General features: G+C 38.4%; 2 protein-coding genes across 3 annotated transcripts; both read right to left on the bottom strand.

Annotated features, from left to right (window-relative positions):
* Positions 1 to 9,556: 9,556 nt before the first annotated feature.
* LOC121791887 (putative zinc transporter At3g08650) lies at positions 9,557 to 14,780 on the bottom strand. Of its 2 annotated transcripts, none has more exons than XM_042189710.1 (6): positions 14,522 to 14,780; positions 13,174 to 13,830; positions 12,038 to 12,322; positions 11,221 to 11,349; positions 10,667 to 10,764; positions 9,557 to 10,529 (listed from the first exon to the last, which is right to left on the bottom strand). In XM_042189710.1, the coding sequence occupies exons 2-6, from the start codon at positions 13,618 to 13,620 to the stop codon at positions 9,716 to 9,718; spliced, it is 1,773 nt and encodes a 590-aa protein (XP_042045644.1). In that variant the 5' UTR covers positions 13,621 to 13,830; positions 14,522 to 14,780; the 3' UTR covers positions 9,557 to 9,715. The 2 variants fall into 2 exon arrangements, with proteins under 2 accessions (XP_042045644.1, XP_042045639.1); XM_042189705.1 differs by having other exon boundaries at positions 13,174 to 13,821.
* Positions 14,781 to 22,189: 7,409 nt separating this feature from the next.
* LOC121768457 (ferredoxin-thioredoxin reductase, variable chain-like) lies at positions 22,190 to 22,876 on the bottom strand. The gene has a single exon (XM_042164982.1). It carries the CDS (start codon positions 22,819 to 22,821, stop codon positions 22,369 to 22,371), a length of 453 nt encoding a protein of 150 aa, XP_042020916.1. The 5' UTR covers positions 22,822 to 22,876; the 3' UTR covers positions 22,190 to 22,368.
* Positions 22,877 to 23,453: the final 577 nt, after the last annotated feature.

Genomic DNA, 23,453 nt, shown 5'->3' with positions numbered 1-23,453 from the left:
TACACAGCTTCACCCCAAAATCTGCTGCTCAGACCAGAACTGAGTAGCAAGCACCTTACCCTCTCTAGGATAGTCCTATTCATCCTCTCTACAACACCATTTTGTTGAGGATTATTAGGAACAGTTCTGTGCCTCCTCATACCCTTCTCTTTGCAAAACAAGTCAAACTCAGCAGATAAGTACTCTAAGCCATTATCAGTTCTTAGGCATTTAACACTCCTTCCCTTCTCTAGCTCCACCTCCTTACACCACATCTTGAATTTTGTGAATGTTTCTGACTTTTCTTTCAGTATGTACACCCACAATTTCCTAGTGTAGTCATCAATAATAGCAAGGTAGTATTTCCCACCACCAATTGAGCTTACAGGTGAAGGGCCCCAGAGATCACTATGTATGTAGTCTAATGGGGCTGTAGATGAGTGAGTACCTGTTGAATAGGGTGCCTTCTTTGCTTTACCAAGTATGCATTGCTCACATGGATCCATTTTCTTGAATTCTCCAGGAATCAGACCCTTCTTGATGAGTTCTTTCATGGTCCCTTCAGCTGGGTGGCCCAGCCTCATGTGCCACAGCTTCAAGGGCTCTTCTAAAACCGCATTGCTCTCTCCACCAACTGCCTTTGCATTAAGATAGTAAAGCACATGCTCTCTGTCAGCCTCCATCATTACTGCATTCCCAGATTTCACAAGCATCTTTCCCTGACACATCACAATGGTGAAACCCTTCTCTTCCAACATTCCCAGTGATATGAGGTTCCTTTTCACCTCTGGAATGAACCTCACTCCAGTCAGAATCTTCATTGAGCCATCTTGCAAACTTAGCTTCACCTTCCCTATCCCTTTGATCTGACACACATGGTTATTGCCAAGAACTACAGTCCCTGATGCTTCCTGAAGATCATGAAACCAAGATTTGTTGGGGTACATATGGAAGCTGCACCCTGAGTCCATTATCCACCTGTGACTGATCCCATTATCACTGATATTCATAAGTTGAGCAGGGGGATCAGTACTCTCCACACAATCAGAAGTGTTGTGGCCCTCAGAGGCTAGTTTTCTCTTCCATGCATGGCAATCCTTCTTCAAGTGCCCTGGTTTCTTGCACCAATAACATGCTCTGGTTTCCTTCTGAGCATCAGAGCTTGAGGGTTTTGTGCCCTCAAACTTCTTCTTGAAATTCTGCTTCTTGAACTTCTTCACATTCAAGGCCTCTGCAGCTTGAACATTAGAGCTTGCAGAGCCTCTGCTGGTGGTCTTCTGGAGTTCCTTAGCCATCAGGGCCGAGTAGACTTCTGCATAGGTGATAGGCTTATCTCTGCCATAGATGATTGCATCACTCAACTGGTCATAAGAGCTAGGCAAGGCATTCAATGTAAGAATAGCCTTGTCTTCATCTGAAACTTTAACATCCACAGAGCCCAGATCATCAATGATCTTGTTGAACTCCTCTAACTGCTCTATGATAGGTTTCTCTCCAGAGAAACTATAGGCATAGAGCCTCTTCTTGAGATACAGCCGGTTAGCCAATGATTTGGCCAAGTAAACTTCATCCAACTTATCCAAGATCTCCACCGCAGTCTTGGCTTCTTGAACATCCCTCAAGACTTTATCTCCAAGGCACAAAATCACTGCAGAGTGTGCCTTGAACTGCATCTCCTCCATCTTTATTTGTGCTTTATCATCAAGCACTGGAGCCTTTCCCTTTTCCTCAGGTTTTGAAAGCACTGCAGCCAAGCCTTGTTGGATCAAAACCGCCTTCATCTTCATCTTCCACAGGCCATAGTCATTCTTGCCTGTGAATTTTTCTGCATCAAGCCTTGCTGTCATCTCTGAAACTGCTTGAACTTCTGCAAATCAGCTTCAATCCTTTCCCACAGACGGCGCCACTTGTTAGGATTAACACACAAGGCTTACACACTCTTGAATAGATCACACACACTCACTGTAATGTGAAGTACTCACACACTTATGCAGAAAACACACACTAAACTCCAGTATTGAAAGTAGGCGATTTCTTGGAGAAAATGGAATCTATTTTATTGAATGAATATCAATCTCTAATCTACATACACGAGCAACTGCTCTATTTAAGCTAATACAAGAAGTAGTAACTGCTACTAACTGAATGAAAACAAGAAACAAGAAACCAAGAGCTGTCAACTGCTCTTTACAACAACCTAACTAACTTTCCAACGGCTAGTTCTTCAAACTCTTCTTCCTTCTTCATCAGCCTTCTTCTTACTTCTTCTGCCTTCTTCTTACAACTGAAATGAGCACTCTATTATTACACACTCTCTAGTTGCTAATTACAACTAATTTAAGATCATAGGATTTTAGAAATCTAGTGATCTAAAATTGCCACGTGTAATTTTCGTTTTTATTAATTAAATTAAATAATATAATAAAAACTATCAAATTAGGATTTTGGATGAAAATGTCAATATAGTATTTTGAAAATATCAACACAATACTTTGAGAATGTCAAAACTAATATGACCTTTTGTTTGCATGTTCCATTCTTTGTAATGAGCATGTCGTATTTATATATGACTTGAATTTTCCATGCTATGATACTTTTTCCATTTTATTTATTAGTGTGCCTCATCATACTTACATTCTCTGTTTATATTATTATAGTTTTAAATACACCAGACTGCCCTGTAGAACTCAAACCATTTGTTGGTCGTAGCTACCCGACATTGGACAATGCTATTGAGTTCTATGAGAACTATGGTCACCTTGTTGGTTTTGACACAAGGAAGAATGGTTCTAAGAAAGTTGATGATCGCACCATATGGTTTTACATTGTTTGTAGCTAAGAAAGTGAACATAAATCTCATTATGATCAGTTCAAGCGCAATCGTAAATCGAAAAAATATGGATGTAATGCTAGGGTGGCGTTCAAATGTGACTCTGACCGTGGTTATGTAATACAACATTTGAACGAAGAACACAACCACCCCAGGTTCTAGTACAACACCAGAAATTCATGAGATTAAATCGTGTTCTTGACACAGTTCACCAGATATTTATTGCGGATTATGTTGGTGCTAATATCGGACCATCTCTCACTTTTAAACTGAATGAATTGATGGGTGCATATGGGTCCGTTGGGTGTACTATCCATAACTACACCCGGACGTCCCGATTATTGCATTAATTTCTTTTTTTAATAATTCTATAAATATGTATCATTGAATTTCATTTCATTCACATCACTTGCATTAACGAGTATCTCTCTCTAAAATACTTTTCTTTCGAAGAACAATGGAGCACCACGATAGCGATTCCCCCGCCACGAGCGAGTCACATGCGCCTTATTTTCCCTTCGGCGGTAGTACGCCGATGTCCGCCGCGATGCCCCAAATGCCGGGGATGATGCGCCAATCTCAAATGGCGGCGGGGATGATGCCCGGGTACTACAACATGTACCCGCGGATGATGCCCAAATGTCCTAGGTGCCCGGGGTGCGCCCCGGAATTGCCCAAATGCCGGGGATGATGCCCCAAATGCCGAGGATGATGCCCCAGATGCCCGGGATGATGATGTCGGGAATGATGCAGGGATCGTCGGGCGCTGCAGGGTGGAGAAGGCAGGGGATGATGCAATCGCCGGTGGACAACGTCTATCGACCCTATATGGATTTATTGGTGCCAGACAACCCGCTGAGTACTCGTCTCGAGACTCAGTTCACTAGCATCGAGACGTTCTCGCTTGAGGAGTTGGGGCTATCTCCGATCCGGGATTCTCCCATCAACGCACCAACGGCGACAGGGAGGAGGGGGAGGGCAGGGGAGAGGGAGGGGCGGGGGACGCTGAGGTGGGGGGGGGGGGTCCAGCGGGAAGAAGAGGACCGTCTGGAGCATGGAGGAGTGCATCGCGCTGGCGAATGCGTGGATCAGTGTGGTGGAGGATCCGTACGTCGGGGTTAACCAGCACATCGATAGGATGTGGTGGCGCATTAGCCAAAGCTACCTCCAGTTCAAACCGCCAGGGGGGAAGCCTCACAACGGAGAGCAATGCCGGAAACAGTGGGAGCGGCTGAGGAGGCAGCTAAGCCGATTTGCCGGCATTTACACAAACAACCTCCGCTCGGCAACCAGCAGCATGTCTGCCGAGGATGTGAAACTCCTGTCTCACCATCAGTTCATCGACACTGCACAGGGGTTAGAGGAATTCAAATATTGGGAGGTCTATCTTGTGGTGCAGACTTCGGCCAAGTTCACTGTGGGTGTTGAATCTGGCTGGCCGAAGCGGACGAAGATCAGCACCTCCGGAGAGTACAGTAGCAGTGCTGGTTCCTACGAACTCCCCCCCACCGAGGCAAAGTTCCCGACGCCCACATCGTCGGCCCGACGCCGTCGCCTGGTTGGGCAAAAGTCCGCGGCGCGGATGGCGAGGGGAAGCGCCAGCGGATCCGGCGAGGCCCAATCGGCAGCACCCACCCAAAATGATCCCGAGAACCCCCCATTCGCCCGCATCACGGCACATGAAACCTTGTTACGTGCAATGGTTGAATGGCGCCAATCGACCGACCGTCATTACAAGCGGTCGCTTAAGGATATCATCAACAGTATGCGACGCGATTTGGGGTTCAGAGACATGTCAGAGAGTGACGACGAGGGGGTGGCGGCGGCGGGGATTCCGAAGAGTGAGAAGGCGAATTTTTTTTAACAATGTAATTTTTTTTAATAATTATGTATTTTTTAATTAAGTATGTTTTTTTTAAATAAAGTGGTTTCATTTTCTGCGTATTTGTATCGAAATTTTAATTCTGTAAACTGTTTAATTCTGTAAATTGTTTAATTTGTGAATTTGTGAATTTTTTTTATTGTGGGAAGTCCGTCGGAAGTCCGTCGGAATGTCCTTGGGATATCCGCCACTGTGCAGTGTGATGTCCGTATGACGTGACATCCGCAGTGAGATGTCCGTATGATGTGGCAGAAGGTGTTTTTGGGATGTCCGACGGGACATTCGCACCACTGCGGATGCCCTTAGGGCATCATTAACCCCATCCCCATTTCCGGCCCCAAGTCCCTCCACGTCATCATTCCTCTACAGTTGCGGCCCAGGCCCCAACTGCTGTAACCCTGCAGGTTGCAGCCCGGGCCGCAACTAATAAATGACACTATTCACAACTCCAACCTATTTAACTCGTAAACGCAATTCGTTGAACAATTGAAACCGGGAAAATGCATTGTTCATTAGAAATTAACATTACATTACTAGACGAAGCAAATTTGAAATACAAGAAACCCTGGCCACGACTACAACTTCTTCATTTGGGCGCGAAGGTAGGCGATCATCTCACGGTGCAACTCGATCTCCTCGTCCGACATCTTCGATGTATCCCTCGATGTCAACTCCGTCAGCTGGCTCATCCGCCATGTAATATTCATCTCCGACAAAGTGTCGGCCATCTTATCCAGAGACGGATTGGTCGGCGGTGGCACCATAGCGGAGTTGCTCGCAGCTGCCTTCCCCTTTGCTTTCCTCTTGGCCGCCTTTGTTCCTATCGGGCGGCTCTGAATGCTAGGAGAGGAGCAGAAGACATCGTCGTCCGCCACGTTGAGGTCGATCGTCGGACCTCCTTCGCTCGAAGAGTAGTTTCCGGAGGCATTTCCGGAGGCGGAAACTTTGGTTCTCTTCGCCGCACCTGTTGCCGCCGGCTCGACACCGCTGGTGTACTTCGGGCTCTTCTCGACGAGCTTCCAAACTTCGAAGTACTTGAAGGTCTTCTTCCCGTCAGTGAAGAACGCATCCTTCGCCTTCTCGACGAGGTCCGCCTCGCTGTGCCCGCTCGGCCACATACGGACTACGTTGGCCCACTTTCCGTTCCACTTGCTCATATCCGCCTGGACCCGGCCCCAATGCTTGCGCAGCTTCACGTAGCTACGCTCGATCGACCCTTCCGGACGGCCAGCGTTATATTTCTGCGCAATCCGCTCCCAAAAAGCCTTGCCGGTCTGCTGGTTGCCGATGATAGGATCCTCGGCGACATCGATGTAGTTCCTCGCAAGCCACAATGTCTCGTGCGAAGTGTACTTCTTCGGCCCATCCTCCTCCCCGACCTTCTCCTTTCCCCGCTCTTGAGCGGGCTCCATCTCACTGAGCTCGAACTCTTCGGTGTTGACCGGTGATGTAATGTCGACGTTGCTACCGACTCCCGGACTAGGTTGTGTCTGCCATGGTTGCGACGACGGTATGTACCAATTGTTCGAGTTAACGAACTCCTCCATCTCACGTTGATCGCCGTTGAACCAATCCATTGGCGCCGAAACAAAGGGTATAATAGAGTATTGATATGGAACGCGGGATTGAAATGGATGGAACGCAAGCTCGTATTTATAGACATCGAATTAAAAAAAATTGGATTTGCGGCCCGGCCCGAAGAGCGTGTAACGCTGGGCCGGGACGCGGGACATGCGGCCCGTCACCGTGCAACCCCGTCCCGGGCCGGGACGCGGGACGCTCCCCAGGCCGGGAACGCAGCCCCGGGACGGGCCTGAGCCGTGCCGCCCTTCCGTGTAATGCATGGGACGGGCCGGGACTCACGATTTGCGGCCCGGCCCATGGCGTTACAGATGCTCTTAGAACATCATGCTTAGGGTCAAGAACTTTGAAAGAACAACATAACAGTAGCCTCAACAATCAAGAAATGCCCAAAGTATTCCATAGACGGCCTCTTAGACTTAATGACAGTAGCAGTTAAGTTCCAAAAATAATGACTCATTCCAGCGAGTATTTAGCAAGATAAGAGTAACCATAGGAGCTGAAGAATAACTCAAACAAGGAACCAAGTTAAAAAAGGTGGGGGAGAGGAAGGGAGGGGACTTAGCTTTAGGCCGAGACCAACGGGCTGTCCAGCGACGAGCGAGCACCGACGGAGCCCCGAAGATCGCCGCACGGACTCCGCGGGGAAACAACGGCTGACCCATCAGGCAGCGGGCACCGACGAGACGGAGGCGACGCAGGCAATGGCTCTGCTCGCGAGGCTGACGGCGTAGGTGCGACGGCTGACCTCGGAACTTCAACAGAAGGAAAAATAGATGGCGACGCCGGTAATACCCGGCGGTCTTGGTGCCGACGCCGAATATAGGAGGTGAACGGCGACTTCGCCGGTGAGAGGAGTAGGAGCCGCCGCTTCTTCTTCAATTAGGGCTCCCCAAAATTTTAATTGAAAATTGAATGAATTAAGAGAAAGAGGAAGGAGAGATAGGTGGCGGTGAGAAGGAAAGATTGTGAATTTGGAATTTAAACCCCATTCTGCAAATTCACGATGAGAAAGAGAAGAGATTAGAATTCATTTCTCTGACTTGGAATTGGGTTTGTGGAGAAAAGGGAATTAAGGAATCATTTTTTTTATTCCTACCGATAAGTGAGAAAGGAGCAAGACAAATTGGGCTGGAGGAATAAATTAAATAAAGTGGGCCGCTTAGGAAAATTTGGTGAGTAGTCAAAGTATTGAGGCCTTTATTTAAATACAGATTGAGCCGAAATTAAATGAGGAGTCGAGCTTGAAGGTTAATCATCTAATTTCCGGATAAAGTATTAAATTTTTTAAGACACAAAATGTTGGAGTATGAGGACACGAACGAGGTGCAAAAGAAATCGAAAGAAAAATGAGAACGACGTGCTCAAGTCACGAAAATAATCTAAGTTTAAGAAAGAAATGCTATTAATTAAATTTCCTGATTTAATTAATATGCAAGTCCTAGAATTTTCATAGAAGTAAATGAAGGATAGAAGAAATAAATTAGGGGCATGCATTCCTATAAGTATATGAATTTCTTGAGTCTTATTACAACATTGTTTGCTTTCTAAAGGCTATCTCCGCGAGTTAAGAGTGGAGTCAGGAAAATTCAAGTTAAGGAGTTTTAAGCAAACGAGGTGGGCTTTCTAGTTACTATACAGTTTTTACAAAAAGTATTTTACGAGCTTTCTATAGTGATATATGATTATGGGCTTTCTTTTAGAATTGAGAAAATAGCTTTGAAGTATGATTTCAGTTGTTTACAGTATGTGTGCAGTTATTTACAAAAAGTGAGAGTGATGTTATTTATATTATGTGACATTATGTGTTACTTAACGAGTGCTCATGACGGTTAGCCTTTGTCAACATTGTGTTCGGATGTGACCGATAAAAATGAGTTTTGATTCAAATATGTTTACGAGAAAATTGAAGTTTTGAAAGTCATGACAAGTCAGGTTTTGTTTTGAACTTTGCCTATCTGATTGTTTAGCAAGGGCGATGTCCCTACTAGACCAAGAGTTAGTGAATTCGGTTCACCAGGAGTTTTGTGAATACGTTTCACCAGGAGTTTTGTGAATTCATTTCACCAGGAGTTAGTTCAGATACAGCATATGTTCCAGGAAAATAGATCGACAGATCGTTTTTGACAAAGGAAAAGAAAAATGCTTTTAGTGCTCTCGGATCTTTTAAGATAAAACCTCGAGCTCACTCAGAAGTGGCTTGACAAAACTAGTTTCTTTTCAGTAAAATATTTCGGCATGTGTCCACTGAGTACACCAAGTACTCAGCCCTGCATATGTTTTAAAAATGTGCAGGTTGAGCAGTGATGACGGCGGGCGGTGTTGAGCACATGCGATGAAGATCCTTCGATAGAATAGTACTTGGATGCGTCGTGTCTCCATACACGATGTCATCTGCTCTTGAATCTTTCGCTGCAATGTAAAAGTCGAGATTTTATTCTCTTGTATCAGGCACTCTGATATATTATTCGAGTTATTCAGTTCAAGTTCAGTTGTGCCACAGTCTTCCCCTTTCTTCCACGCTTCTTTCATCCTCCCCTGGTCGTGATCAACCGGGCTTTCTATCCTTAGAAAGTGCGGTCGTGAAATTTTAGAGATCTAAGGTCTAAGAAAGTAAGAATAACTATCAATTTAGGATTTTGAATGGAGATGTCAATGTAATACTTCTTTCGTCCCATAGAAATAGGCCATATTTTCTTTTTCGTTCGTTTCATACAAATACTCCATATCTATTTATGACAAACCTTTTCTCCTTATCTTTTACTTTATTAATTTAGGGCTCTACTATTCATATAATTTTAACAATTTTTTCTCATTCTCTCTTACTTTACCAAGTATACATTAAAACTCGCGTCAACACAATGCCTTGAATATGTTAACACAATTTGATATGATATTATACACGTATTATATTGATATTAATCTTCTTGTCGAAAAATACCAAAATTCACAAAAGGATTTCAAACTTTGATATTGGATCTCGTTAAAATATTTATGAAATTACCTTTAATTTGATATATGTAGTGTGAAAAAATAATTTAAATTAAGATAGTTATATAATTTAAAATTTTGAGATATTTTTAAAAAATTAATTATAACTAATTTGTTGTTAAATGATATTAATATCTTAATTGGCATTTTTTATTCATTATATTAATACTTGGGATTGAAAAATCTTGGTCCTTGATTTGAATATCTAATGCACATCATTACTTATATTTAGTAATTTAAGTGTGAGTTATGGCACCCTCCTAGTAGGCTAGGAGGTATTTAAATCATAGTTATGAGCGTCAACTTCAATCAATTCCAGGAAAATATGTAAATAACAAACACTAAGGATACAAAAAAAGCAGCATTCGAGCAGTAACGAATGTGGAGTTTCTTCTCTCTTGTTTCTACAATTATGTTTCTTCTCTCTTGTTGTATAAAGATGAATCATGCCATCACCTGACAGCTTCAGGAGCAGAGTTGCAATATGGTGTGTGCAAACACACGAGCTTCGTGCACGTTAGACACACACTAGCAAACACGACTCCGACCACAGCCCCAAAAAGGCTCTTCCGTTTATCCAACTTAACCGCTCTTCTCACCGTGCTCGAGAAGCACGGGAAAAGCCCTCCACATGCAAACACCAGCACGTGGTCCAACCCGCTGTAATCAATCCCGGCAAGTATCGCTCCAATGGCAGATAACGGCCCCACAAACCCGATTAGGGCAGCGGAAAAGAGTGAAGCATGCCAACTATCGGTGGCTCCAAAGATGCAGCTAGCCACAGCTGCGCCGCGAGGGAACCCATGGAGGGAGACGGGAAGGACCATGTGCCTCCCGAGCCCGTAGGCTTTGGGTGCAGCTACACCTAACGCAAGCCCCTCAGCGAGAGCATGGAGGGCGACTGCTGCACAAGACAGGACCGACTGAAGCGTGAGAGCACTTACAGTGACACCAGTGACAGAAGATAACGTGTTTGCTGAAGTCTTCCTGTGCAGTCTAGAATTCGTGAGAATGGATGTAGGTACGTGGATGAATGCTGCTCCGACCCCAAGAAGAAACATGAGTAGAAGAAGCCCCATCTTAGAAGAAACGAATAGCTGGAGGGGTCGCCAGGCACCGAGGACAAAGGCTATGCCAGAGGCCATACCAGTAAGAAATGCGTGCCGAAGCCGGAATGCAAGAGAAAATGCAACAAGGGCTACACCACCAAGCAAAGGACCTAGGCCAAATAATAGAGAAACAAAGAAGCCGGAAGCATCCTCTTGACTGAAAAATTAAAACCATGCTAAATTTAGTACTCCTTTCCCCATTTAACCCCGGAAGAGAAGAAGTGAATGAAAGAAACGGCATCATGTCATCACACAAATTACAGAAAATGTTAAGCTAGCAGACAGTGGTCTCACCTGTAGTTGTTGCTGAAATGCTCAAATAGAGCACCAAGTGCCTCCATAAATGCCACAGAAAGCGTAGCTGCAGATGCCACTTGAGATGGGGAAGTCTCCTGCAAATAAGAGGAATTTTTTTAAAATAAATAAACAAAACAACAATCCTAGTTGATAAGTTCTGATGTTGTGATCAGTCTCGGTCCTTTTCATAAACTAACATTTACACGTAACACTGTCATCAGATAGAAATTGACAAGTTCGGGGAATATTATTTCAGCCCATAAAGAATGGAGAATCAACAGACATCAATAAGGGAAGTTTTGTTTTTCATTAGTCAAAAGAAATTCTATCTATATTTTCTATACAATCAAATTCTATGAAAAGGCTTAATCTGGAAGACATGTAAATTACTATGATTTCGTATTCATAAGCTCAAAGACTAGCTTTTGATGCCACACATAATTCATAGTAAACGAAAAGGGGAATAAAAGTATATGCAAGCAATACTGGCTGAAAGAGAATTCTTGCTTCATTAACTTATATGAATTCGAAATATGTTCCTCTATTTTTACCTTGAAACCATCCGGAAGGACCTCAGCCATAACCATCCAAATCATACAACCGGCAGCAAATCCAGTAGCAAATGGCAAGAACATGTTGAAAGCATCAGCACATATAAATGAAGGAACCGCTACAAGAGGCTGCATTAACAAACTAGATAAGATACTAATTTCCAACTTTTACAAAATAGATTATATCAATCTCTTACACCACACCCCTCCCCCCAACCCCACAAAAGAAGAAAGAACCTCTACACATCCATACACGGAGCAAAATAAGTACCACATGTTTCCAATATCCACAAATGGCATCTGGAGAAGCCAAGTAGTGGCAAGTGATAGTTTAAAAATTCACCAGAGATATTAACCAATTACCATTACGTTGTCCCAATAAGATCCCGTCCCAAAGAATCAACAATCACTGGTTCCAAATCATACTACCTCCGTCCTTTAAAAATAAAACTTTTGAAACAGCATGGGTTTTAATGCACATCTGGTAAAGTAAGAGAGATAGAAAGAAAAAGCGATTGAAGTGTTGTCCCTGGAGAATGGGTCCCACCTTATTAAAGAGAAAAATGTTTCCTAAAATAGAAAGTTTATAATTTTAAGGGACTGTCCAAAATGGAAATAGTTGCTATTTAAGGATGGAGGTAGTATTGATTAATTCTCCCATGTTCCAAATGGAATAGCTTAATAAGGCTATAGACTGATGCCTTCAATAAGTAATTACCCCTTCGTGTTTATTTCTACATAATGATGTCCCTCAATTTCATTTTGTATCTAGAGGTATGTAAAATATTCATAGTCATCCACAACCAGACGTAATTACCTGTGGTAGTGACGTAATCACACTCCATATCATGGCATTCTGCGGAGAAACTCCTCTTGACGCAAGGACCATACTAACAGCCAGGCCCTCAGGTATATTATGTACAGCAATAGCCAATGTCACCAATATCCCTTGTGATAAACCCTTAGAGCCAGCAAAGGAAACTCCAACACCAGATCCCTCCCCAAAAGAATGAAGAGTCATGATTCCAACAACAAGAATGACTTTAGTAGCATCAGCTCCCTTTATGTCCAGCATGCTCATTTCACCATATTGCTCAAGAAACTGAGTTAAAACACACACGTAGACAAAAGAATATATTACCAGTCAACTAAAGGAAGAAGAGCAGCAGTTCCAAAGTACAAATAATGCCAGGAAATGTTGTTAGTAAACTTCTTCTAGAATGGTTAATGAAATTGATTATATAATATACTATCAATTAAAAACCTTTGCACTACAACTATTTGGCACTCTGTGAGATTTCAGAGTAACGGAAACAGGCAAGATCCAATTGTGCTTGAATTAAGTGAAAAGAGGGAAGGTAAATACTACGTATATTTTTATTACATAGTTAAGAAAAGGCCTTATCGTTAGATATAATGTTCTTGCAAGAAGATAGGGTCTGAATTCATAAGGATATAAAGCAGATGCAGACCACATTTGCATTAAGCCAGTGATAGAATAAAACAAAATCAATAATCAATTCCAGCCTGCCAAATAGGCTAAGAAAAAAAGTGAAAAACAAAAGGAAAAGAAGAGTGGGGAGAAACTCAAACGTTAAATAGCTGCCAAACACCCAGCATGCCATGATTGCCATCTCAAAGCTTTAAAACACAGGAACCAACCATTACAAAACCAAAAAAAAATGATCAAAGGAGACATAAGATTCTGCAGCCAACTAGATAATACTATATCCATGGTATCAAAAGAGGGCCCCGGAGAGTTTACATGAAAAATTTTAATCGAAATTTAAAGCTGCAAGCCAAGAAGCAGAAATAGTCGCCAATCAAAAATCATAAAGAGATATACAAACAGAACAACTACCAATGAGGATAACATCAACTCATAAGAAGTATTTGACAACAACTCCACAGACAGATCAGACATATAAATTTCTAACAGTCAAAGAGATTCACCTTCTTGCAAAGCCAGATGAAAACACCACCAGACAAAATACCCAACACAACCCAACTGCCACTTCCATGGCCCTGTCCTTCTTGTATAAGGTCAAAGCTTGCAGCAAGCATTACTCCCGCTGCCATTCCATTGCATATTCCAGCCCATTGAGGATCAAGCTCCATAAAAAAGAAAGGGAGAGCCCCCAAACCAGTAGCTGCAGCCATGGCCAGTGTGCAAATTGCAACTTTTGACACTGAGACTCTAACATTTCCATCCTGCCACCCACCCGTTTCATCACTAATATGCTCAGTACCAGATCCATCTATCACACCACCTTCTGCATTCCTCCGCGGAGCAGTTATTACTCTTTGTAAAGTGTGTCTATCTTCTTCGGCTCCTATACTATGACCAAATATTACAACAAGGACACATACCAAAAGAAGCAGGTTCACTTTTAAGCCCATCCTTTGGTGCTTCAAACTGTAAAATCACTAGATCATCATATGCACATAATAACAGATGGTATTATGTTGGCGTGTCCTCTACCACGCCAAGTGAGCAGGACTAAAATAATACTCCAGGCTGACGGCACTTCACAGTTACAGCTTAGTGATTTCCAATTACTGCTCTTGCACACATCAATGTTGAATGGGGTTATACTGTCCCTGATGCAGCTAAAAGTAAAAGATTCAGCAAGGAACAAATCATTATTCACAAGCAAGATAAATGTATAACATACAATAAAATCCTTACACATATACACCCTCTTAGTTTTCTATTATACTGAATTCACAGAGGGGACATCTTGAAGAACAAAAATTGCACAAAGAAGAACAATGAGAGACAGAGAGAGGGGGCCAAAGAGATGGAAGTCAATATCTGTTTACAGAGGAGATCACTGGAGCATAAAAAACTAGCTCCTTTATAACAGGGTTTATCGATTTTCTTGGTTTGACTTTATAGATTGTTGCCATTTGGTTCCTTTTTAAATCACAATTTTTGTATGATAAATCAACAATTCAACCTAGCTGCGACTATCTAGAATCAACTTGCAATCAAGTAAAAATCTTCCCAGTCTCAGCTTGATCAAGAATCATAAAACCCCAAAGCCCCACACAAATTCAGAAAAGTGAAGAATAAAAATCCAATCCAGGCAACGAAAAGCACCGCCACAATAATATTAACTTGATTAGTTCCAGAAACAAACGAATTCTTAACTTAATCATCACGAAATAAACCCAGAAGCTCAAAACAGCCAAAATACAAATAATTACCATGAAATGCTAAAACCCCACCAAAAATCAGACGTCAAAATAAATGGGAAGGCACAAAAAATCTCGAAGGATTTTGAGAAATAAAACCCACCTTTTGCAATTTGGATCAGTAGAACTGATGAATGGATGTTGATGGCAATCGATGATGGCAAATGCACTTGAAAAATAAATCCAAAATTCAAGCACTATCCACCACCACCACCATCATTTTTGTATTCGTAATTCAGAAACTGAATTTCGTTTGCGAAAGCCAAAACCGTAGACCGTTCATTGTTTCTACGCTTATTCTTAAACCTAATTAATTGATGGGATTTCCTGCTTTAAAGAAACTAAATTTGGGGGTTTACTTCTTCTTCATATACGTATGATATTGAATTCAAAAAGTTGACTTATTCAGCTAATGCACAAGAGGGAATTTTACTATGATGATATAATTCTACTTTTAGATTTTTTAAAAAAATATAAATAAGGTAAATAAATAAAATAAACACCTTCTATTAATAAAAAAAATAGACAAGTTTTACTAGTTTTTATCGTCCCCTATATATATTTTATAAGTGTATCCCACAATCACTAACACTCAATCATTACAATTTTTCTTTCATTAACACTCAATCATTACAATTTTCCTTTCATCTCTTTTATTTTACAATTTATATCTCTTTTATTTTACAAATTATGCATTAAAATTCATATTATTTATAACTTTATATTTTAAAGTTTTTTACGGAAAGTGGAAAAAATATAATCTTTTTATTACAAAATCCACTGATACTCCACTTTCAACCATCCCGCGTCTAGTGCAAAATACAGAACAGATGGCACATTGGTGGATGACTATTGTTAATATCGGAGGCATAGTTTTGTTCGCTTTGATAATTATTTATCATGTACGTGCTTATGTAGAAAAAATTATTAATAAGAATTTAATTATAGTATATATAGAGATGGGATCCTATTAAAATATGCATGTAGTATCCAATCTAAAATTAAGATTAATTTTATATTATTAGATCTTAAAATGAGTTGATGAGATTAAAACTTATGGATTTCAATAAATTGTAGACAAAATATTAACAAAAAAAAGTAAAATACTCCCTCCATCCCGCTTAAGATGACACGTTTTCCTTTTTAGTTTGTCTCAATTAAGATGACACATTTCCTTTTTTGGAAACTCTCTCTCCAATTAATACACCAGCCACTTTTTCTCACTCATATTAAAATATTCATCTTTCTTTCTCTTTCTATTTTAATACTTACATTACATCCAACTTTTCTCTCTTCAATTAAACACTTTAATCAATAACTCCTAAAATGTCGTGCCAGCCAAGAAATGTGTCATCTTAGCCGGGACGGAGGGAGTAGTGCATTTGTTAAAATATACCCCATCCGTCCCAAAAAAATTGACAAACTTATAAATGACACGGATTTTAATGTGCAATTAGTAATGTGAGACAGAGATGAGAAAAAGTAAGACCATCTCGAACCATACTCCAAAAATGAGTTTTGGTGTAGAAATCTTCTCCAACCATACACCAAACACAAACACCAAACACAACACCAAATATGGTGACAAAAACTCAAAAATGGTGTAAATTTTGAATTTGGTGTAAATGGTTGGAGTAAAACTACTTTTTGGTGTGACGTATACTCAAGAATGAGTTTGAGTTTGGTGTAAATGATTGGAGATGGTCTAAGAGAGAGGAAAAATATAGTGAAATGAGTATTAGAACACTAGCAATGGTGACCTATCTCCGGAGCCCATCTCAGAGCCTATCTCCATTTTTTCCTGCCATGTCAGCAGGCTCATCTCAGAGACTATCTTCCCTGCAATGAGAGCTCATCCCAGAGCCTATCTCAGAGCCCATATCTTTTCCACATCCTCACTATTTTATATTTTTCACTTTTAATTTAGTGTGAAATAAAATGATATAGAATAACAAGAAATGGAGAAAACTCAATAAAAAACAAATTTCATTAAAATGAAAACATCTTACATCTAAAAAAATTATAGAAAAAAAAACTAAACATTAATAAAAATATTGTAATCATTGTGACTATAGAGAAGTAAAATGTAGAGTGAGATAAAATAAAGTGGGATAAATGTGAATAATTGGTGGGGAATGCAGTACATATATGGAATAAAAAATAAATAAAATAAAAAAAATAAAATAGAAAGAAGAGATATATCGGTCTTTGGGAGGAGCCATGATAAGTGGAGAAAGGCCATTGCTCCACAATGGAGGCCTCTCAAAGGCCGATGGGGGAGCCGATCACTCGACCCTTGCGATGGGCACCCATTGCCAATGCTCTTAGTGGATTGTAAGATTCACATTATAAATGAGGTGTGAGATTATTATTTGTTGAAAAGCTTTACATATTTAGGTTTTATCTAATTTTATGGGATGACCCAAAATGGTAAAAAAAAAAAGGAACTAGTGTATTTTTTGGGGACGGATAGAGTAGTAATTTTCATGATTTTACTATATCAACATAGTGTATGACTAATATCAATAACGACATTGAGAATTTCAGCACAAATACGGGAAAATATCATCACGGTTTTATTGATATTGTACACGTATTATATTAAAATTTTTTATGTTTTTTTATTGATAAAAAATCTGTTTATCATCATATACGAAAATTGAAATAAAAATTATGAAATTTTATTATTCGATCATCGTTAAAACATATACAATTGAGATATCGTTAGAATCATTATAAAATTTCATTTAAGTTGATACATTTTTTATGAAAAAATAATTTAAATCGAGCTAGTTATGTAAATTTAAATGTTAAGATGATTTTAATGAGAGAGAAAATAATTAGTTTTAAAACCATATATAAGAATTAATATTAATATCTTTTAAGTTTATATATTAATTATTTAAATTTAAAATATAATTTACTTATCAAATGTAATCAATTGTTAATTGCTACTCCCTCCGTCCATTAATATAAGAACATATTTGATCAGGCTTGAATTTTAAGAAATATAGTGAAAAATGAATAGAAAGATTTTTAGTGAAAAATGAATAGAAAGATTTTTAGTGAAACGTGAGTTCTACTTTTATTTATCTTTAGAATTATTAGTGAAGGGAAATATAAAAATTAAAATAATAATAGCATTTGATCAGAAACAATATCATTAAAACATTTCACTATTTTGTTTTGCAATGTTCATCAGAAACCAGATTCACGCAAAAATAACAGTCAAAATAGCATGCAAGTATTGGGTGTTATTCAAGGAACGCTTTTATTGTTTGTTCGTCCCATAAAAATAGTAGATTTCCATTTATAGAAAGTTTTCCACATCTCATTACCCATTTACATCAATTTGGCGTATTTACAATTTATATAACTAGGGTCCACCATTTACATCAATAATAATATGAGTCCCGCTATCCACCTAATACAATTTTAACTACCCTTATTCTCCTCTTTTTTTACTTTACCAATTATGAATTAAATCTCATGTCGTCCCAAATGTCACTAAATTTATGAGATGGGGAGAGTAGGTATAATTAGTGTATAGATAAATACTCTCCGCCCCAATAAATAAGAAACATTTGGTTTCTGGCACGAGATTTTTTGCAATGTTGTTTTGTGATTTAATGAAGATAAAGTAAAATAAGAGAGATGAAAAAATAGAGATGATGTTATTTCTATTTTAGGAAATATTTCATTTTCATGGGACAATCTAAAAGAAAAATGTTTTCTTTTTAAAGGGATAAAGAGAGTATTTGGATATTATCTGAATAGATGTTATATTATCTTGTACAAGAACATTAAGATACTTCAGATAAATTGCATATTTTTTATTTCTATTTTCAAAAATATAAATATACTTGCGTTTTTTCAAGAGTAATAAAATTTCAAGGAAAGAAGGTATATTATAAAAAATTAAGAAAAATAACTATCATGTTTAGTTTTTATGAGAAAAGGTAAATGAGTTTTTATGAAGAAAAGATAAATATAAAATATTTTTCTTCATGTACCTATTCTTTGGAGAAGTTCTAACAATGAATAAACTATAATCTATGTAAGTACAAATACCTATCCAACATTAATAGATTAAAGGCTGTACAATCCCTTTATCATAATTGATGAAATAGATAATTGATATTTTTATCTTGATCATTAAAATTGATTAAAGCTCTTCGGGCAGTGCAATTACTTCATAACTGAGAATTGAATATTTTTATCTTGATCATTAAAATTTCTCAAATTCAGGAGTCAGGGCACATTTCTACCCTTCGAGCAAAGAATACCAACTCTTCAGTTCATGAAAAATAGTGTAATTGTGGGCAATAAGAAAAATTTCTCTAGTCTATGAAACCAAGTGGACACCATGAAATGGTGTGTCCAACTAATAATTACTTACAAATATGGTAATTGAATGTATCTAAGATCTTCGAATTTTTAGCTTTAGTTTGTTTTATTAAAAATTTTAGTGCACATTAACTCTTTTTTAGTACATATATAATTAAAAAAAAATTCGGTTGTGAGAACCAACCAAAACGCAAAGGTTTTTGTAACTTGAGTGACTGCAACCTACAATTCTACGCATTTGGAAGGATTCGTAAGTTGCAATGCGAAGATTCTATGAAATCATTTCGGTCGGAAGAGCTCCAAAATCCAAAAGTTCAGCGGTAATGAAGAAAGGAGGTGCAGCGGTAGATTGATCGAGCGAAGCCGACATTCTGACTTCAACCGTGATGCTCTTCCAACATGACACCTGTGGGAGGGCCTTCTTCAAGTTTGTCACTACTTAGAAGAAGGTCCGAGGTCTTGATAAGTGGGCGAGTGGCACCCAGTCCTCCTCGGACGAGGTCGCAAGCCCAGCTCAATGGAGCTCATTTGGGAGGGTCTGACATTGGTATGAGGTTAGGAGCCGGTTCGCGACATCATCCAATTGGAGCGACGGCGCTCCAATTATTTTTGCGCATGGGCCGTTGTCGTCACTAGAGGAGGAGAAGTAATTTTTAGGATTTTAATTATGTAATTTTTATTTTTAGGGTTTTTATTATGTAATTTTTAATTTTCAAGAATTTAATTATATAATTTTATTTTATATAAAAAGTGTGGCCATGAATAGTTAAAGGACGAATGGATAATGGATGACTGTTGTGGGATGATGCTCTTAATATTTTATTTCTTATTTTATTTTTTTATTTTTTTTATTTGCTATAAAAAATATACTCGTCAAGTTCCATAAAAATATAAACTTTTGGGACGGCATGTGTTTTAATTAACAATGGATAAAGTAAGAGAGATCCTTAAGAAAAAGTAATTGTGATATTAGAATGAGACACGCTACATTAGAGAAAAAGAAGTTATCAAAAGTAGAAGTGTGTTATTTTTATGGGATATACAATAATGAAAAGTGTTTGTATTTTTATAGGTTTGTATTTTTATAGGACGGATGAAGTATATAATTAAAAATTGATTAAGATACTAACAAAGTTTAAATTACAGTCATACTTTATTACTTGTTTAAATTTTTCGTGAAATAAAAATAGTGTATCATTTTTAGCATATTAATTTTAGCTATAATTAATATTAGTATATTAAATAATTAATATGTATTGAATAGTAAGTATTCTATCAGAATTACTACTCATTTTACACGTTACTGACATTTCTGATGCATATAAAATTTTTTGTTTCGTTATATAGAAGTTTTCTTTCGTTGGCCTTTAATATTTTATTTTCTTGCTTTAAAAATTTCTTTAATTATTACTATAAGTAAAAAAATATTAAAAATTATAATTAGTTAATTATTTTATATGTTAACAGAGTTTGAATTATGATCATATGCTATTATACTTGTGTAGATTTTTTCGTGAAATTGAATTGGTTATTAATATAATAAAATTTTCTTAGAACATTAATTAATTAATGGTTATGAATATAATCAAAATTTTCTTAGCACATTAACTAATTAATTAATATGTATCGAAAAATATATTTTCTATCACGTTTAATTTTTTTTGTACTATAAAGGATTAGAAATTTAAAGATGCAAACTGCGTCATGACAAACACAACAAATCAATTTCTTAAATCCTGTGTCCAAAAGAAATGCCCAATTAGCTTAGAACAAAGGGAGTATACCAAATCTGGTTAATTGTAACCAGAGACTAAATTTGGTGTATGAACCAAAGAGATTTTTCGTGAACGGTTAGAGTATTTCTTTTCAAATATAGAACAACCCAATTCTTCCGATAGTGGCAGAATCGAGTGGAGCTAGCCTCGACTTTCCAAGAACAAAGAAATCAAGTCGCTCTAGATCTCCAAACAAAGACATTCTTTCTTCGGGTACCAAAATTCGTAAATTGTAAATGTGTGCAACTTTAGAATGGATTAAGATTCCTACTTTCATTCTAATGGAGAGATTTGAACAAAAATGCAAAGGGAATGCAAAAAAAAAATATCATCTCATTCCTATTCTCATTCCATTCTTCCCTTGTCTCATTCCATTATACCAAGAAAGACCTAAGTTTCTCCATATCATCAACCCCAAAAAACTCTAAAAGCACACAGCGCCATGCTCAGTCCTCAAAAACAACAAAAGAGGTAGCGGAAACAACATTAGACAAAAACCATATGCCTATGCTTAAATTGCATTGCTGGAACCAGCATCAACCATCATTATAGACAACTGAAACCAACTGCGAAAAAAGAGCAGCCAAGATCGCGTGACTCACCCAATTCAAATTACATAGGAAATAAAAGGCGAATGGTGCAGAAGCACAAACCAGGCATCAAGAATGTTATCTCCTTAAAGTTGCAAGTTGAAACAATAAATGTAGAGCTAAAAGTTACAAATGGAGAACTGACCAAGTGAAATTCAAGAACCAAGAGACAATTTGGAATCATATAGACGAGTTTCAAACAACTGGTACGAAGATGTGAAATCAACAACTAGTATCCCACGAGAAGAGCTAAAAATTCTTAAGATGTTATCCAACAAGAACTACTATAGTGTTTAGGAAGAATCCTCACAATTTGAGATAAAAATAATACTCCTCCCATCCCAACTAAGTTGAGTCAAAACTTTTGGGCACGGATATTAAGAGTAGGAAAGAGGAATAATGTAAGAGTGATTGGATGTTTTGTTTTTTTGTCAAAAAAGGAAATGACTCAACTTAGTTGGGACATCCCAATAAGTAATACGACTCAAACTTAGTTGGGACGGAGGGAGTACCAACAACAAGAAATTTTCCATAGTCAGAGTCTATGACAAGTATCCGCATGTTCTTAGGAATTCATAGCAAATCAAACAACAAAACCCACAGGTAAAAACGAAGAGCAAAGAAAGATGAGAAAAACACAACAGGAGACCTATATCGGAACAGCTTCTCAGCAGTCAATACACACTACTGAAGAAGCCTGCAACAATATGCTTTTAAGTTTTACCATAACCATAATCTAGGTCTATTCTTCACAGAAAATAGCAGACAACATTCAGGTATTTTCATTGCTGTGCACAGGCTTTCGCCTTAAGAAACTACCATCTAAATCAGATGCCTAAAGCGTTCAAACCACCAAGTATCTCAACTGCCAATGAAGTACTCCCTCCATTCCCCTTTATGAAAGGACGTTTCATGATAGTTGAGGCATTTCCCCTTTTAGTAAAAGGTAACACATTTTCTCACTCTTACTAGTATCTATTTATTTAATGCACTATACGTCTCTTTCTTAATTTCCATGCCGAAAAGAAATGACTATACTGCCACGAAACAGATGGAGCATTAACAAAAAACTAAGACAAAGCACCAAGCTATATCAGTAACAGAGACCCTAAAATTTGTTCATTCTCTTCATCTCTCATAAAAGCAACGATAGAATTCAATTCGACATAGTAAGTATAAAGGGGTACATTATCTACATTGAATTACACAATATTTTTCTAAAAAAAGTGAGAGCACAATCAATCGAGAAACTCAAACTCATCTTCCCTCAAATGCGCAAGGAATTTAATCGGCTTACCGCCGCGGCCGCTGATCTCCTCCGCCACGAATTCCACCTTGTAGGGCAAATTGGCAGAGATCCTCTTCTCTTTATGAACCCCGACGTACTGCTTCAGCAACCCGACCCGGCCCGTGAGATCCAATTCGGGCACCTTGGGCACGTGGTACACTTTCAGGGGCACCTTGACCCGGACTTTGGACCCGAGTATCGACTCCGCCCTTTTCACCTCCTCATCGTGATCGAGAGCCAAGGAATTGGAAATTGCGGTTGAATTGCAGGAGGTCGAAATTGGGATTGACGGAGCGAAGAAAGATTGCTTCTTTTGGATGTGGTTGAAACTGAGATGGGAATTGGAGATCTTGGAAGTGGGGATGTTGAGAATTGAAGAGAAGAGGGCTGTGGAGGCGGTCATTGTTTGTTATTTTGGGCGAAGAAAATTTTTGATTGAGGCTGTGGTGTGGCGTTAGAGTTTTATACGTTTATCCAGTACAGTGAGATGTAATGTAAGGATGATAATTATCCACTACATTTGGATCAACATTTTTACTCGTTTTGCTTTTTATCAAATTTGGAGTAGTATTTTAGTGATTTCATAAACAAGTACTACTACTTGTTCCGTTTAAAACTGAATTAAGACACGCTTTTCTTTTTAATTTACCTCTAATAAAATGCTACTATATTTCTATTTTTTAAAATCATAATACTATTTTTCTTTTTAATTAATATATCCAACCAATTTTTCTCTTTTCAATTAAATATTAAATCCTATTTCTTTATCTATTTAGTATTTATTACCAAGACTTACTTTTTTTTTCTTCAATTAAGCACATTAACTAGCTTCTAAAATTCTGTGTCGACTAAGAAATGTGTCATTGTAGTCGAGAGGGAAGACGTACTACTCTATCGTCTCACACTATGTGAGACATTATATTTTAGCACAACTTAAGAAGTCGTGTTGTTGAATTAAATTGTACTCCCTCCTCCGTCCATAAATTAGACAAGTTTTACCATTTTTGGTCGTCCATCAAAATTAAATTAATTTTA

The sequence above is a fragment of the Salvia splendens genome, chromosome 2 (genome assembly GCF_004379255.2).
Source record: "Salvia splendens isolate huo1 chromosome 2, SspV2, whole genome shotgun sequence".
NCBI classification, from domain to species: Eukaryota; Viridiplantae; Streptophyta; class Magnoliopsida; order Lamiales; family Lamiaceae; genus Salvia; species Salvia splendens.
This window is presented reverse-complemented; position numbering and strand designations above follow the sequence as displayed.

What these genes read in the sequence shown, in the direction of transcription:
- LOC121791887 (XM_042189710.1), bottom strand. Translation starts at nt 13,620, where the DNA reads ATGGGCTTAAAAGTGAACCTGCTTCTTTTGGTATGTGTCCTTGTTGTA. An exon ending in TCCTTCCGGATGGTTTCAAG is followed by an intron (nt 10,765 to 11,220) that starts GTAAAAATAGAG and finishes TCTTATTTGCAG; the next exon opens with GAGACTTCCCCATCTCAAGT. An exon ending in CATTTCAGCAACAACTACAG is followed by an intron (nt 10,530 to 10,666) that starts GTGAGACCACTG and finishes TTAATTTTTCAG; the next exon opens with TCAAGAGGATGCTTCCGGCT.
- LOC121768457 (XM_042164982.1), bottom strand. Translation starts at nt 22,821, where the DNA reads ATGACCGCCTCCACAGCCCTCTTCTCTTCAATTCTCAACATCCCCACT.